The sequence below is a fragment of the Anopheles marshallii genome, chromosome 3, assembly GCF_943734725.1.
Source record: "Anopheles marshallii chromosome 3, idAnoMarsDA_429_01, whole genome shotgun sequence".
NCBI classification, from domain to species: domain Eukaryota; kingdom Metazoa; phylum Arthropoda; class Insecta; order Diptera; family Culicidae; genus Anopheles; species Anopheles marshallii.
The window spans coordinates 39,160,016-39,176,113 of record NC_071327.1 but is presented as its reverse complement, the minus strand read 5'-3'; the positions used below and the strand labels follow the sequence as shown (position 1 = coordinate 39,176,113).

At 42.6% G+C, this 16,098-nt stretch overlaps 2 protein-coding genes across 2 annotated transcripts; both read left to right on the top strand.

Annotated features, from left to right (window-relative positions):
- The first annotated feature begins 2,214 nt into the window (after positions 1-2,214).
- On the top strand, positions 2,215-6,568 carry LOC128711370 (probable serine/threonine-protein kinase fhkE). Its single transcript, XM_053806240.1, has 7 exons — positions 2,215-2,370; positions 2,481-2,815; positions 4,322-4,493; positions 4,585-5,897; positions 5,974-6,234; positions 6,324-6,433; positions 6,492-6,568. The coding sequence occupies exons 1-7, from the start codon at positions 2,215-2,217 to the stop codon at positions 6,566-6,568; spliced, it is 2,424 nt and encodes an 807-aa protein (XP_053662215.1).
- A 1,211-nt stretch (positions 6,569-7,779) lies between these two features.
- Positions 7,780-14,617, top strand: LOC128712581 (histidine-rich protein PFHRP-II-like). Its single transcript, XM_053807472.1, has 4 exons — positions 7,780-7,791; positions 7,862-8,508; positions 13,778-13,841; positions 13,913-14,617. Exons 1-4 carry the CDS (start codon positions 7,780-7,782, stop codon positions 14,615-14,617), a joined length of 1,428 nt encoding a protein of 475 aa, XP_053663447.1.
- The last annotated feature ends 1,481 nt before the right edge of the window (positions 14,618-16,098 follow it).

Sequence of the window (16,098 nt, the reverse complement as noted above, 5' to 3'; positions counted from 1 at the left end):
TTCTGGAGACTAGTTGTAAGGGTTCGTTTTTCCGTAAAGGTTGACTTGGTCATTTTCGTGCTGTATGTTTGCGTTGAACGTGAAGCGCGTAATCGACCGTATAACAATAAAAATATTACAACAAACAACTCTATGGCGTTCCTCATTGTGGCAAACCTTTGGGGCAAATGTGTTGGGAGGTTGAAGCACCGCAACATAGTGTTTATACAGTGAGGCACAGTTGTATGCAGTGCGAAAAATGTATTAACAGTGGTTTTTATAAGAAAGAAGTATAAAGAGTCTGTGAGCGACAGAGGTACCTGCGTATTTGTAACATAAAAGTGAAATTAAATACGACTTTTTTGTCACGAAATGACTCTGTTGGGCTTGCTGGCCTCGTGCTGTATATTCAATTCCTAACTTTACACTACGCTTGTGATGTATCATGTTTCGCTCGTACAGATCGTTTTTCACCCTACAACTACTTCATTCTGACCAACTATTTTGATACACAAAAAAGACCGTGCTCTTCAAACGAAGAAAAATGTTCCTGAGTATTAGTTTACCAAGGTAGAATGATTAAAATTGCAATGTGCAAAAAAAAAACTGCCGCGGCAAAATGGGTTTTGCTCGCATTGAAAGAGAACCGAAAAACGAGGTCAAACACAACGAACGTCGTTTAGCGCTCTGTGTACAGTGTGAAGGATTTGCTAGGAAAGCGTAGCCATGGTCTTGGAAGTTCTTATTATTCCTGTCAATATCGAATGTGAGTGTTCGGCAGTAGACTTGTAAGTGTTGGGTGTTGTTTCTGAAACAAAAAAAAGAACTGTGTTTTCGTTCGAAACCACTAATTGGCGGAAAAGTTCGACGGCACGGAGAATTGGAGTTTGCCAGTGTACGCATTGTCGAGTGTAATGTTTGGCGTGCGAATGTTTCCCTATCAAGTTGCGTGATATTTTGTGGGTTAAAAGGTTAATGGTGTTATTTGCTAGCCCACATACAGAGCCCACAGAACGTTTCGGTTTGGAATTATTTTACATTTTTTGGTCGTTTTTAAAAGCTATTATTACCTGCGGTGCAACACTAACAAAAAAACTTTTTGATACTGTTGCACATAATCAAATTGCCAAATAGGGAGTTGCAAATGCTGCTCAATACAGCTCATACATGCGGCATATAAATTGTAGAATCTCTTTCATACATCGGTTTCATGCAACCATTCATATACAAAATTAGTGCTTATCTTTGTGAACATCTTTCACATGATAGCTATCGCCGTTTCGTGACGCGAGAAATGCGTGTTCCTGACCTTCCTGAAGGTTCAAATTAGCTTTGGTTGTTGACCAGAGTATCATCGGAACGTTATCTATAGTTTATTGCCGACGTTGATGGTTAATCGATCTCCTATTCAATTGTTCTGACGGTCAACTTGGCTTCGTATTTTGTTCTCGTAGAACAATGAAAAATCATCCTCCATTTTTCCTTTTTTCTTCAAAAACAAGAGGTAGCGTAGTATTATTACGGAGTGTATGAAAAGGAACATAAAAATGAGTAATTTTTACTATGAAATCTATGAATGGCCACTCTGTATATTAAAATCCCACGACAGTTTGGCTTAAAACTGAATTATTTTTTAGCTTCTAATAATAACGATAATTTTGTTCTCAAAACTTTAAAAAAGGTGGAAGGAACAGTAGTTGTTGTATTTTTACTACATCGTATTTATTGATTATGCCTCACTTTTCTACCTCAATCAATAATTCAACCCTAAACTTTGAAGGTTTCCCGTTAACCAGACGATTTCGTGGGATGCAAACACAGTTGCACCCAATATTTATGATTCATTGAGTGAATAAATTGGTGTTTTGTTAGTGTTACAGTTAAAAAGGTTAGTTTCAAGCGTACGGAAATGGTTGAAAAACTTTAACTACTTCACGTAGCATGATGTTAGCTGCCAGTGATCCTTTGCCACTGCGACAACGAACGGAACTGGTGGTGCTGTAGTGGATATCAATGGTGAACTGTAGGATTTCTCTACCGAGAGTGTTAGTGAGTTCCTGGCAAGCAGAAATAAGAGAAAAACAGAACATAAAGCTTGTGTTCCTAGTGGTTGGGTGTTGTTTGGTACTCGTTTAATGTTTGACGGTAACGCGGTTGATCACTGTGGAACATCTTGTATGTGGAATGTGACGGTGCAAGTAGAACAACGGTTTTACAGGAAGACGCGGTCCAGCCATGAATCGATATCTGACGCTAAGTCAACTGGGAGACGGTACATACGGTACCGTTGTCCTTGGCCAGCGGAAGGACACCGGCGAAAAGGTCGCCATCAAGCGCATGAAACGGAAATATTACTCTTGGGAGGAAGCCATGAGCCTCAGGGAGGTGAAGGTAATGCAGTTTGCTTTATGGGCAATCACATCGGAAACCAACCGATGGCCAACCATTCATACATCGTTTATGTGTCCACACGTTTCTTTGCTTTTGTTTTTTTTTTTCAGTCGTTGAAAAAACTTTCCCATGCCAACGTGGTAAAGCTGAAGGAAGTGATACGGGAAAACGATGTGCTGTACTTTGTGTTCGAGTACATGCAGGAGAACCTGTACCAGCTGATTAAGGATCGTGATACCCATTTCCCGGAGGCCACCGTAAGACTGATACTGCAGCAAATTCTGACCGGGTTGGCGTTTATGCACCGACACGGTTTCTTCCACCGCGACTTGAAACCAGAGAATGTGCTGTGCAGCGGACCGGAAACGGTAAAAATAGCTGACTTTGGACTTGCCCGGGAGATACGCTCCCGGCCACCATACACGGACTACGTTTCCACCAGATGGTAAGAGTGTGTTTGTAAATATGTCGCCGTCTCGTTGTATGATCTCTCCAGTGCTTAGAACTAGTACAAACCGGGTGCGTTTTTCATGGTGGGAGCAAACATATTGCGTGTTGCGTGATCAAAGTCAAAACATGTTGCGAGTGTCATGAATTATTGTAACCCTTTTCGGGCAGCCTGGTCACATTGCGTTTTGAGGTTTTTGGATGAGTTTTAGACTTCATGTTTCGTAAATTGTTTTCGTCCTACGACATATGATGACGCATGAAATAGATAATGCAGGGCGATTTACACATTCACGAGTTAAAAAAAAATTACAAAAGTGCCGTGCCTTAAGCGTAATTTTGATAGTGTTTTTTCCAAGAATATGATACTATTCTTTAAATTTTGTAAAATTTCATCGAAAATTTGATAAAGGCCAAGGTATTGTTGTTAACCCTCTTGTTTTATGACTAGTTAACATCCTGGAAATAAAACGTCGGGTTATTAACGCTGATAAATTTTCAATCAAAATAGAAAAGCTTCAAACATAAGCGTGCAGGAGGAACAAAAATAGTAATTTTTGAATAAAAGCAGAGCCTTTTTCTTCTTGTTAATATTATGCGTTAAACCTACTTGAAAAGGGTAGGATCGTATGGTTCATATTCTTCAGTAAATGCAATAAAACTTTTCCTTCAATTCTATCCGATGTAAAGTGCGAAACATAACTTTTTTTTGTTACGAATATGTGGATGTGAGTGGCAGTATATTTTTTTATGCTTATGTTAAGGATACTGATACAAATCAGGTTATGAGTTCCTCCGTGCGGCATAACTATATTATTCTTCTGCTTAAACGAAACATCAACCTCAAGAGGTGCAGGCCCGCCATTTCTGGTTTTCTTTGATTTTGTTTACCCATAACCGGATAGTCAATCCTGCGTACGAAGGATTGATACGGATGGGATTTTGGACCGGTCCTGTCGTGTGAAGTCCGGCGCCGGTACTTATACATCACCGGATGAGATGATCATTATCATCATCATCTTAGGTAATGTTTTGTTAAATTTATACTTTAAATTCTGATATCAATGTTTATTGTCTCCAAAAAATGTGTTTTCATGGAATTAGTTTAATTAAGTTACAAGGCATTACAAGGCAATTACAATTTTTCCAAATTTAAGTTTAAATTTTTGGAAGGCTACCCTGAATGAAAAATATGTCTTGTAACTATGCAACAAAAATCATGGAATATTGCTTCCTACTTTATTTTTCCAATATTACTTTTGCTAATTTAAACCTACCATATTCTTATTCATCGCATTCGGGTGCAATCATTTATTATATATTTTCACAACAGATTACATTTTCACAACAGGTTTATTTTATTTTTTTTATTGTTCAGATCATGCTTTGTATCTGAGATTGCGAACCTTCAAAAACTGTTTTCATATTTATTTTCGAGTCCTGTTTAGATAATGTTAGTAAATAAGAAAAGTTTAGTAATATCAGCTGCGATTTTTATGTTAAGGTACCGTGCGCCAGAAGTGCTTCTACATTCAACACGCTATGGGAGTTCCATAGACCTATGGGCAGTAGGATGTATTATGGCGGAATTATACACCTTTCGGCCATTATTTCCTGGCTCTAGCGAGGTGGATCAGTTGTTCAAGATATGTTCTGTGCTAGGCACACCGGACAAGGTAAGCATTGGAAGTATAAAATATCAGATAATCCTTTGCCGGTTTTGTTGTAAGCTAATTGTCCATTTTGTATGTTTTGTTTGATTTTAAGTCCGATTGGCCTGACGGGCATAAACTTGCTGCAACGATTCAGTTCCGGTTTCCGGAGTGTCCAAAAATACCATTGGCCACCTTAGTGACACGTGCCAGTACCGCTGGTATACAGCTGCTGGAAGATTTGCTCCAATGGGAGCCGGAGAAACGACCAACCGCACAACAATCGATGAAATATCCCTACTTTAGCACAGTGAAGGCACGAAACTCAGCGAATATCACAACAAACAGTTTAATAAAACACAATCAGCCACTTAATGGTAACGCGAACGGTGGTCCAGCGGCTGGTGCACCGAATGCTCGTTTATCAATCATGGAACTAGATACCAACTCGAGGAATGCGCGCGATGTAAATGGAACTAATGGCAATTTCAATCCGATTAGTCACAGCGAACTGAACGATTTGAACTCCATGTTAAGCCTATCACGCGTGTCGGAGAGTACTGTCGACCGGACGACTGAGCAAACACAGCCAACCCAAGCCAGTCAGCAGGTGTTCACCGAAGATGAGAAGGAAACTGGCAAGCTCCAGAGTGGTATAAACTACAGCCTGTTAAACGAAATGCTCAATGGATACACTGTGGGAATTGGGCCTTCCGTTCAAACAAATGGCCAAGGTATGACGAGAATACTGCGTAATGCTCCAACGAACACCTACTCCAAGTCAAACATGGCCTACGAAACCAACGATGCAGCAGGCGATGCGAATAAGAATGACAAGAGCACGGGGTCCGTTGTTAGTTACGCTATTATTAAACCCGCGGTAGTGCGTATCGAGGAGAGCCGTGTGACGGATGTACCGATACCACTAACAGACGGAATTGGAGGCAAAAAAGAGAAGGTGAACGATATATTCGTCACACGAAATACTGATTATAAACACCATCAAAGCGGATATGGAGTCACGAAAGCAGGCGGACATCGAACGCTTTCGGTCATTGATAGTGACGATTCGAGCTACTTCGGTAGCGGGTTCTATCTACATAAGAAGAATTCTGGCCACATGTTAAAAAACGGAACCACTGCTTTGAGTATTGGCGGAGGTAGTGATGGTGGAGGTATAGGAACTAGTCGAAGAACTGGCGAAGAGGGTGCGTTTAACGGTGGTTTTCTGAACGATAGCAAGGTGTACAACGCATTTTCTAAACAACCTATGCTTTTGACTCGAAAAACGGATGAAGATCTGAAGGTGTACCGAAATCGAAACGGGCCGATGGATCGAACGATTCATGGACATTTCAGCAAGAGCTGGGAACCAACCCACCATCTTGGAGAAAGGCATGAAGATAATACGCTGGAAGAAATTTTAGGGTATGTGTGCTACGATTATTTTATACCGTTTACGTTTGCAAAATTAATATACAAAAATCATTACTTCCTCCATCAGAAGTCGAATAAAACCAACGAAGAAACAATCGAACGACTTTAAGTTGGAGGACCTTTTCGGGGCGTTATCATTCAGCAAGGATTCTACCACAGCAAAGTACCCGAACACGGTTCCGTTTGCCAAGAGCTCCACTAAAAACATCGGAGCTAGCGGAGCGATAGCGGACATTTTCGATAATTCAGATGCTAAACCTTCCCATTCCAGCGCTAATGTGGTGCCACGGCGAAAAAATCAGCAGCAAGTATTTGTTTCAGACACTAGGTATGTGCGTGTTTTGTAGAGAGTGTATAAACTCGATTAAGGAAAAACCTGCTAAGCTGGTAATCTGCTGTTCTGTTGATTACTTTCAGCAATTTAAGCACCGACAAGTTCAGCGGTATTAATCCATCGTTTAAATTGTTCCCATGGGATGACATACCGAAAAATGGAGTCGAAAAGAAGCAGTGGATCCCTGATAACGGTAATTTCTGATTCATGATGGAGAAAATAATGAATTAATGTATTTGTTTATCTATCAGAGGTTTTAGCGTACGTTGGCGCCGGTAATGAGCACACAGGACGAACGGATTGGGCCGCTAAGTACCTGAGCAAATAAGGAATGTTGCCAGCAGCACGTCGCATAGCATTATAGAATTCGTTCTTGTTCTGTGTAGCAACCTATCTGTGATAGATCAGCGTAACTTTAGACAATTTGTGGCAGTTGTTATGATGTTAGTTTGTTTACTTTTCGTTTAAGGTTATAGGTGTACGCTCTGTAACAAAACGATTATTGAATATATTCAGTTCGCTGATTGGACTAGTCGGTAGATCAAATAAAAAGTAACTTTTCATAAACCGCTTTATAATTTTTATTATACGTCAGTTTTAATGATGTCAATGGCCGGAATATATCCTAACTCATCGGTTTCGGATCGATCTGGTTTTGTTTATGTTCTGCTGTCTTAAACAAGGTTAAAGCGCCAATAAGTAGTCTGGCTCTGAGCACCATAGCACAGATCGCCGCTTTAGCAAAGAATCTAAAGATGAAGATTGAAGACAAGGTAATGTTTGCGTTTCCCAGGAAGTTGCAGTAATCGGCCAAACAATGAAGAAGTACCTGGACTAGTTAAATTTTGTTTTGTGAAAGAGGTTTTGCGAGAGATTGTGATAGAGAATGATGCCAGTCGCATCTGACCAGCAGGAAATCTCCAAGATCCGGTGCAACTGTTGAGAAATTACTCTTAAAATGGTTAATTATAACATTTTAATTGAGATCACAAACTTTCCTAGTGACAATCGGAGGCAGAACCTCAACCAGACAATCAAATTCAATTTGTTCGAGGACTACAATGACAATTTATAGTTAAGACCATGAAAAAGCAAAAAATCTGACAACATTTTTGTTTTGAATGGCGTTAGCTAAAGTTAAGACATGTTGATGTATGATTGGCCAATGGGGCTTCGCAGCATTTATCCTGAATGCTTATTAAACAAAACAATCAAACGAACTTTAAAGCATCCATTTGTCTTTCAAAGTTTTTTTTTTCTAGTTATTTAATTTATATTACTTTTTTAAGGCAAACCTTATACGATTCAACAAATTGTGTGGTTCATTCGACCAGCCAGACATATGGTAAGAGAGTGTGAATAAAACTCATATCAGGTTTCCCCAGGTAAAAGTAGTGCAGTTCCATGATAGTCTTGCTTCAAGGACATAAGAAAAACTTAATTCCATCGAGATATCCTGAGTATAAAATGCGTTGGCTATCATTGAAAATGGCACAATCACACAGAACTTCAACCAGTAAACAATCCAGCACCCCAATAATGGCGTTCAAAGTAAGACTGTCTTCTTCGATATCGTCTTGATAGCATGTTTTACAACATTTGTTTCTTTTCCGTTCTATAGTTTGTTTTGTTGGCTACCCTGGTAGCTGCCGCTAGCGCTGGTCTGCTCCCCGTGGCTCACCACGGATCGATCGCTACATCGCACTCCACCATCCAGCATCATGCTGCCCCAGCTGTCCACCATGTCGGATCCATCCATGCCGCCCCGGCTATCTACCAGCACTCCGCTCCGACCATCGTCAAGACCATCGCTCAACCCACGATCATCAAGTCCGTAGAGCACCATGCCCCGGCTAACTACGAGTTCTCGTACTCCGTGCACGATGAGCATACCGGAGACATCAAGAGCCAGCATGAGACCCGCCACGGAGATGAAGTGCACGGACAGTACTCGTTGTTGGACTCCGATGGCCACCACCGCGTCGTCGACTACCATGCCGATCATCACTCCGGATTCAACGCCGTTGTGCGTCGTGAACCGTCGGCAGTGAAGATCGCCCAGCCAGTCCACAAGGTGATCGCTCAGCCCGTGCACGTGTCCAGCTATGCCCATGCTCCAGTAGCCCACGCTACCGTCCAGCACCACCATGCTGCTCCGATCGCGCACTACTCCGCCCCGATTGCGCACCATGCAGCCCCGATCGCGCATCATGTTGCTCCGATCGCGCACTACTCCGCCCCGATCGCTCACCACGCTGCTCCGATCGCGCACTCCACCTCCAGCATCGTTCATGGACAGAGCCATCTGAGCCATCATCATTACTAAGTTCAAATAGAATTATAGTAAAATCAGTGACTTAGGAAGTGTGTAGGATTATAATAAAAAGCAATTCATAAAACAAACATATTGCTTTCCTTTTTTCCATAAGCAATTCAATTGATTATTAGCAACTATATGACATAATTCCATCAGCGAAACTCAGAGGGGGTTAGAAGGTTCTTCTAACGATTTATTTGATAAAAATGCACCTTTCTCATTTACTTATCATGTATGAATATGGATCAATCGTTTTGTTAGGAGTAATGATACGTTCATTATCACCATGAGAAGATACATTATTCTAACAGCGAACAAATAAGTGTCTTAATATGGGTATGATATTAATTTTTCAGGCGATACATCCAATCCGATTGAAATCGTGAGCTTCGAAATCCTGTAAGAAATAACGAAGATCCTTGGATTAAATTATCTTCATTACTTTGAGATCCTTTGAAATCCTTTAGGAGTGTCTGCAGTCTTTTCCAGTAGTATCTTTGATTTGTAGTAGCTTTACTAGCCATTATAGCAATTATCACATCACATGCCAACTATCACAGCACATCCGCATCGGTCGTCGAAGCGATACACGATAGCATTGGCGTTATACTGGAGCGTATGACTACCTCCGACAAAATACTTGTTTTTGGCGACTTCATTATGCCATTCATCTCGTGGCAGAATGGGCCTGATTCTAATATTTTCGTACCTTCTTGTTTCAGGCAGCAAGATGGAGTATTCATCGACGGTCTATACTTCAACAATTTAAAACAGTTGTCGGGAATATCGAACACAAATAGTCGTCAATTAGACGTTATTTTCTGTAATTCTGTTGCCGCATTGGACTGTGGTCCTGTTTGCCGTGCTCCATTGCCGCTATTTGACGAAGATGCCCACCATCCTGCCATCGAGATGACTGTCCCAGTTGCCCCAGCTCATTCTGAGTGGTCCACTCCCAAACTGGCACACCACGTAAGCTGAACTTCAAGAAGCTTGACCGTAAAAAATTCGAACAACTGCTCAATGCCAATGACTGGAGCTTCTTGGAGTCTAGCCCTACGTTCGACGAGGCTGTTACCAAATTTACGTCGATTGTTTCGTCATTCCTCTCCGTCTGTTGTCCATTTCGTACTCCACAATCTAAACCTCCGTGGTCAGACGCTCATCTAAGTGCGCCCAAGCGATCCCAAGATCTTAATCGAGCGCGTCGCGCTTACCGTTTGCACCGCTCCGTTTACCACCTACGCGTGTTCGAATATGCAGCATCTGTTCACCGCAGATACAACAGGATCCGATTTGGCACTCATATTGCGCGCATCCAGTCCCAGCTCCTTTCCAATCCAAAATCCTTCTGGCGTTTCGTCCACAGCCGTCGTGACAACTCTGATATTCCATCCACGATGTCAGTGGGCGACCATTCCATATCCTCTCCGTTGGCAATCAGCAACCTGTTTGCACATCATTTTGAAGGCCTTTTCGTAGACCCAACCAGGACATCCGCGTCCTTCGAGTCAGGGCTCATGGGCGTTCCTTCTGACGCCATCAACATGAGCTTTGTTCCGATCAAGGAACCCATGGTACACACCACACTCGCCCAGCTGAAGCGCTCCTTCTCTCCCGGTCCGGACGGCATTCCGTCTTCAGTTTTGATCGATCCTAAGGTGGCGTTTCTCCCATATTAACGCGCCTATTCAATAGGTCGCTTTATATGGGAGTTTTTCCCCCGCTGAGGAAATCGGCCTTCTTGATTTCGATCTTCAAGAGAGGATGCCGTACTTCTCCTTCCAACTACCGAGGCATCTCAATCCTTTGTACTTTATCTAAAGTCCTCGAGTCTGTCATCCACTCTTCAATCCTTCCTATTGTTCACCCGCTGATCCCTTCCTCCCAGCATGGTTTCATGCCTAGACGTTCTACCCTGTCGAACCTCATGTCAATGATGCTCGACCTGTACCCGTAGATGATTGCTGGTAAACAGGTCGACGTCATATATACTGACTTCAAAGCTGCGTTCGATTGCTTGCCTCATTGGCTGCTCTTAGCTAAGCTCGAACGTATGGGATTCGGTGGTCCACTTTTCTTCTGGTTCTGTTCCTTCCTAAAGGACCGCACTTACAGGGCAAGGGTTGATGGTGTTCTCTCCGATCCTTTCGTCGGAAAGTCTGGAGTTCCTCAGGGTAGCGTCTTGAGTCCGTTACTGTTCTCTCTTTTCATCTCGGACTGCATCAGATGTCTCCCACCTAATGGATGTCTGCTCTACGCTGACGATGTAAACTTCTATCTTCCGGTGTCCTCGTCTCTTGACTTCCTCTCCCTCCAAAGCTATGCTGATGCATTTGCAGAATGGTGTTTATCCAACGGGCTCATCCATAGTCAAATGCTGCGTCATCTCGTTTGGTCGCTCTCCCGTCAAGCACCTATTTAATTATCATCTCTGTGGCTCACCCCTCATTCGGTAGAGGCGAATGCTGCTGCCCAGCTCAAAGTCTCTATAAAAACATTAAATGACAACCCCTCATTCGGGTCAGCCTAGTCAAGGACCTTGGGTTATGGCTCGATGACAAACTGTCCTTTGAACCACACTTCAATTCTCTCCTCGAGCGGGCAAACAAGCTATTGGGCCTCATCTCCCGCATGGCGTCTGAGGTTCGTGATCCGCTGTGTTTGAGGGCGCTGTATTGCTGCTGGATACATCCTATTCTGGACTATGCCAGCGTCGTTTGGTCTCCAGCAGGAGTCACCTCTATGGATAGGTTGGAGAGGGTGCTACGGAAGTTTACTAGAATCGCCATCAAACGCTTCTTAAACGATCCCAACGCTGCTTCTCCTCCCTATACAGTGCGGTGTCACATGCTTACTCTGGTCGGGCTAAAAGAGCGCTACGATCATGCGCCCACACTGTTCATTGCCAACATCCTGCTATCCTATATCGATTCCCCTTCCCTTCTGGCGGCCATCCCCCTATATATCTCATCCTACGAAATCCCCCCCCCCCCCCCCATCCCCACTTTCCGCTTTTCATTCCCTTGCGACGCACGCGGTTTTCCATGAACGATCCTTGGGTGCGCGCCCTAGCCTTTTTTTAATTCTGTAGGTGATCTGTTTGACCACAATCTATCCCTTGCTTCTTTCCGTTCCCGCGTCATGTCTACCTCTTCGTAGTGTGTCTCGTCTTTGTTATTGTGTTTTTTTTGTCTGTTTTTTTTCTTCTTTCTGACGCTATTGTACAGTCCTCGAGGCAAACAATATTGATTTTTATTAAATAAAACTAAAATAAGGTCCTTGGATTGAATTATCTTCATTCCTTTGAGATCCTTTGAAATCCTTTAGAAGGGTCTGCAGTCTTTTCTAGTAGTATCTTGGATTTGTTGTAGCTTTACTAGGCATTATAGCAATTATTATTATAACTTTTACGAAATACACTTATTCTATTCTATTATACTCGTATTCCAAGGCAAAACACACATGTGTTTTACTTTACTTTGTATGTTTCTACAGAGCATGAATTTTCTAGGCTTTGAATATGTTTAAACATAATTAACTAGGTAAATTAACTAGTAATTAAGTGAACAAATTTACTTAGTTACTAGTTAATTTGCATGGCTGATTACCTGTGCAAATGCAGGGTATTCAATAACTTTGAATACACATTTGCATCGCCTAGTAGGCGTCATTATTTTTTCAACTTCACTTCAAGTTCTTTAAAAAATCTCTGCGAACTAAAGCTTTACATGTTCCTGCAGAACGATGCAGCAGCACAAATGGAAATTTGTGCAAATCTGGTTTCCGAACGACTTCACCGACTTTTTGAACACAACTTTGTGGACTCCCAGCTCCCCGAATTTGAATCTAGTCGATTTTATGTTTAATCGATGATGGCGCTTCTCAAAGAATACAAGTAGATCGATTTCGACCGGTTCAAGACGATAATTCGGAAATCTTGGATCAAGTTCCTATGCCAGTCATGCGTGCGGCTTGTTTTTGGCTCGATCAAAAAATACAGCTCGTAGAGAAGAGGGAACATCAAAACAGAGCATAATTTACATGCAGTGAAATCGAGGATAACATGAGAATGGAGCCAATTGATTAGATAGGTCTTTATCACAAATAGATATATAGACATCTACGATAAGGAAAGGATGGATCTGCATTCGTATAAAGGACTTCAAAGGCACCATCACCTGTTTGCACAACATCCTTATATAATTTAGATATCAGAAGCGACAAGGGATTATTCGTAAGATGTTGTTCCGCATTATTCCGTCTTAAGACACAATAACTGCAGACCGAGGTTTATTACACTTTCCTTACCTTTAAAACAATGCATTCTTTTTGAAGATGTTGAATCCTTTAAAGATGTTATTACATAGGAAAGTCAAACACCTATTACTAATATTCCAAGAATGAACAATCTTTTGGTAGTTTTGATATACCTAAACTGTGCAAAAAAGGAGACTTTTTGACGTCATTGGTATATCACACCCGGCTTCTTACGACGAATTTGTTCAAGAGTTGTAAATGAAACTACAATAATAGAACAGACTTTCATTCTGGAAATTGTAAGTTATAACTTAACCGTCAAATGATTGAGATACCATAATTTATTATTTTTTCAGATTTCTCAACCCTGACGTGAACATTTAATAGTTGATTGCTACACTTGTTAATAAACATACGGTCCGATCGTATCTGGCAACATTTTCACGGCAGATGCTTAACAAATTGGGGTTCGACCAGGGATCTCTGGTCAGCTAAGACCAGGAAAAGTATAAAAGGGGACTGGTAAAAGGAAAAGGCATTCATTTGAAAGAACTCGCGAATATAGTAAATTTTTTAGTCCTGCTCTGCGTTGAATTAAATTAAAGGATAAAAAAAAACTATCCAGTGTTCTATGAGACAATTTTCAGTTGCAATAACGTTTGCAGCAACAGTATTTTATCTTCCGTGGAGGGTAAAATACCACGTATTTTTATTACTTTAAATTCACGATAAGTATGGAACACTGGAGGTGTGACCGTTACACCCTTGTTGTTTTATTTTCATCGTATTTTTGGTGACCAATCAGTTCCAGTAGACTGGTTCGTATTTGTTTCAGTGCACTTGATGTAGATCAGTTTCGGTGAGTAAAAGTAGTACAGTTTCATGATAGCATCGCCTCAAGGACACTAGGGATAGCTAATAAAATCCATCGGGATATAAAAGGCGTTGCTTACCATACAGCAAGACACAATCACACAGAACTTCAGTCAGTGAACAATCCAGCACCTCAATAATGGCGTTCAAAGTAAGACTGTCTTCTTCGATATCGTCTTGATAGCATGTTTTACAACATTTGTTTCTTTTTCCGTTCTATAGTTTGTTTTGTTGGCTACTCTGGTAGCTGCCGCTAGCGCTGGTCTGCTCCCCGTGGCTCACCACGGATCGATCGCTACATCGCACTCCACCATCCAGCATCATGCTGCCCCAGCTGTCCACCATGTCGGATCCATCCATGCCGCCCCGGCTATCTACCAGCACTCCGCTCCGACCATCGTCAAGACCATCGCTCAACCCACGATCATCAAGTCCGTAGAGCACCATGCCCCGGCTAACTACGAGTTCTCGTACTCCGTGCACGATGAGCATACCGGAGACATCAAGAGCCAGCATGAGACCCGCCACGGAGATGAAGTGCACGGACAGTACTCGTTGTTGGACTCCGATGGCCACCACCGCGTAGTCGACTACCATGCCGATCATCACTCCGGATTCAACGCCGTTGTGCGTCGTGAACCGTCGGCAGTGAAGATCGCCCAGCCAGTCCACAAGGTGATCGCTCAGCCCGTGCACGTGTCCAGCTATGCCCATGCTCCAGTAGCCCACGCTACCGTCCAGCACCACCATGCTGCTCCGATCGCGCATTATTCCGCCCCGATCGCGCACCATGCAGCCCCGATCGCGCATCATGTTGCACCGATCGCGCACTACTCCGCCCCGATCGCTCACCACGCTGCTCCGATCGCGCACTCCACCTCCAGCATCGTTCATGGACAGAGCCATCTGAGCCATCATCATTACTAAGTTCAAATAGAATTATAGTAAAATCAGTGACTTAGGAAGTGTGTAGGATTATAATAAAAAGCAATTCATAAAACAAACATACTGCTTTCCTTTTTTTCCATAAGCAATTCAATTGATTATTAGCAACTATATGACATAATTCCATCAGCAAAACTCAGAGGGGGTTAGAAGGTTCGTCTAACGATTAATTTGATAAAAATGCACCTTTCTCATTTACTTATCATGTATGAATATGGATCAATCATTTTGTTAGGAGTAATGATACGTTCATTATCACCATGAGAAGATACATTATTCTAACAGCGAACAAATAAGTGTCTTAATATGGGTATGATATTAATTTTTCAGGCGATACATCCAATCCGATTGAACTCGTGAGCTTCGAAATCCTGTAAGAAATAACGAAGATCCTTGGATTAAATTATCTTCATTACTTTGAGATCCTTTGAAATCCTTTAGGAGTGTCTGCAGTCTTTTCCAGTAGTATCTTTGATTTGTAGTAGCTTTACTAGCCATTATAGCAATTATCACATCACATGCCAACTATCACAGCACATCCGCATCGGTCGTCGAAGCGATACACGATAGCATTGGCGTTATACTGGAGCGTATGACTACCTCCGACAAAATACTTGTTTTTGGCGACTTCATTATGCCATTCATCTCGTGGCAGAATGGGCCTGATTCTAATATTTTCGTACCTTCTTGTTTCAGGCAGCAAGATGGAGTATTCATCGACGGTCTATACCTTTACGTCGATTGTTTCGTCATTCCTCTCCGTCTGTTGTCCATTTCGTACTCCACAATCTAAACCTCCGTGGTCAGACGCTCATCTAAGTGCGCTCAAGCGATCCCAAGATCTTAATCGAGCGCGTCGCGCTTACCGTTTGCACCGCTCCGTTTACCACCTACGCGTGTTCAAATATGCAGCATCTGTTCACCGCAGATACAACAGGATCCGATTTGGCACTCATATTGCGCGCATCCAGTCCCAGCTCCTTTCCAATCCAAAATCCTTCTGGCGTTTCGTCCACAGCCGTCGTGACAACTCTGATATTCCATCCACGATGTCAGTGGGCGACCATTCCATATCCTCTCCGTTGGCAATCAGCAACCTGTTTGCACATCATTTTGAAGGCCTTTTCGTAGACCCAACCAGGACATCCGCGTCCTTCGAGTCAGGGCTCATGGGCGTTCCTTCTGACGCCATCAACATGAGCTTTGTTCCGATCAAGGAACCCATGGTACACACCACACTCGCCCAGCTGAAGCGCTCCTTCTCTCCCGGTCCGGACGGCATTCCGTCTTCAGTATTGATCGATCCTAAGGTGGCGTTTCTCCCATATTAACGCGCCTATTCAATAGGTCGCTTTATATGGGAGTTTTTCCCCCGCTGAGGAAATCGGCCTTCTTGATTTCGATCTTCAAGAGAGGATGCCGTACTTCTCCTTCCAACTACCGAGGCATCTCAATCCTTTGTA

Coding starts and splice junctions, on each gene's coding strand:
- LOC128712581 (XM_053807472.1), top strand. Junction 8,509..13,777: donor CACCACGCTGCTCCGATCGC/GCACTCCACCTC, acceptor CTTACCATACAG/CAAGACACAATCACACAGAA. Junction 13,842..13,912: donor CCTCAATAATGGCGTTCAAA/GTAAGACTGTCT, acceptor TCCGTTCTATAG/TTTGTTTTGTTGGCTACTCT.
- LOC128711370 (XM_053806240.1), top strand. CDS start 2,215: ATGAATCGATATCTGACGCTAAGTCAACTGGGAGACGGTACATACGGT. Junction 2,371..2,480: donor TGAGCCTCAGGGAGGTGAAG/GTAATGCAGTTT, acceptor TTTTTTTTTCAG/TCGTTGAAAAAACTTTCCCA. Junction 4,494..4,584: donor TGCTAGGCACACCGGACAAG/GTAAGCATTGGA, acceptor TTTGATTTTAAG/TCCGATTGGCCTGACGGGCA.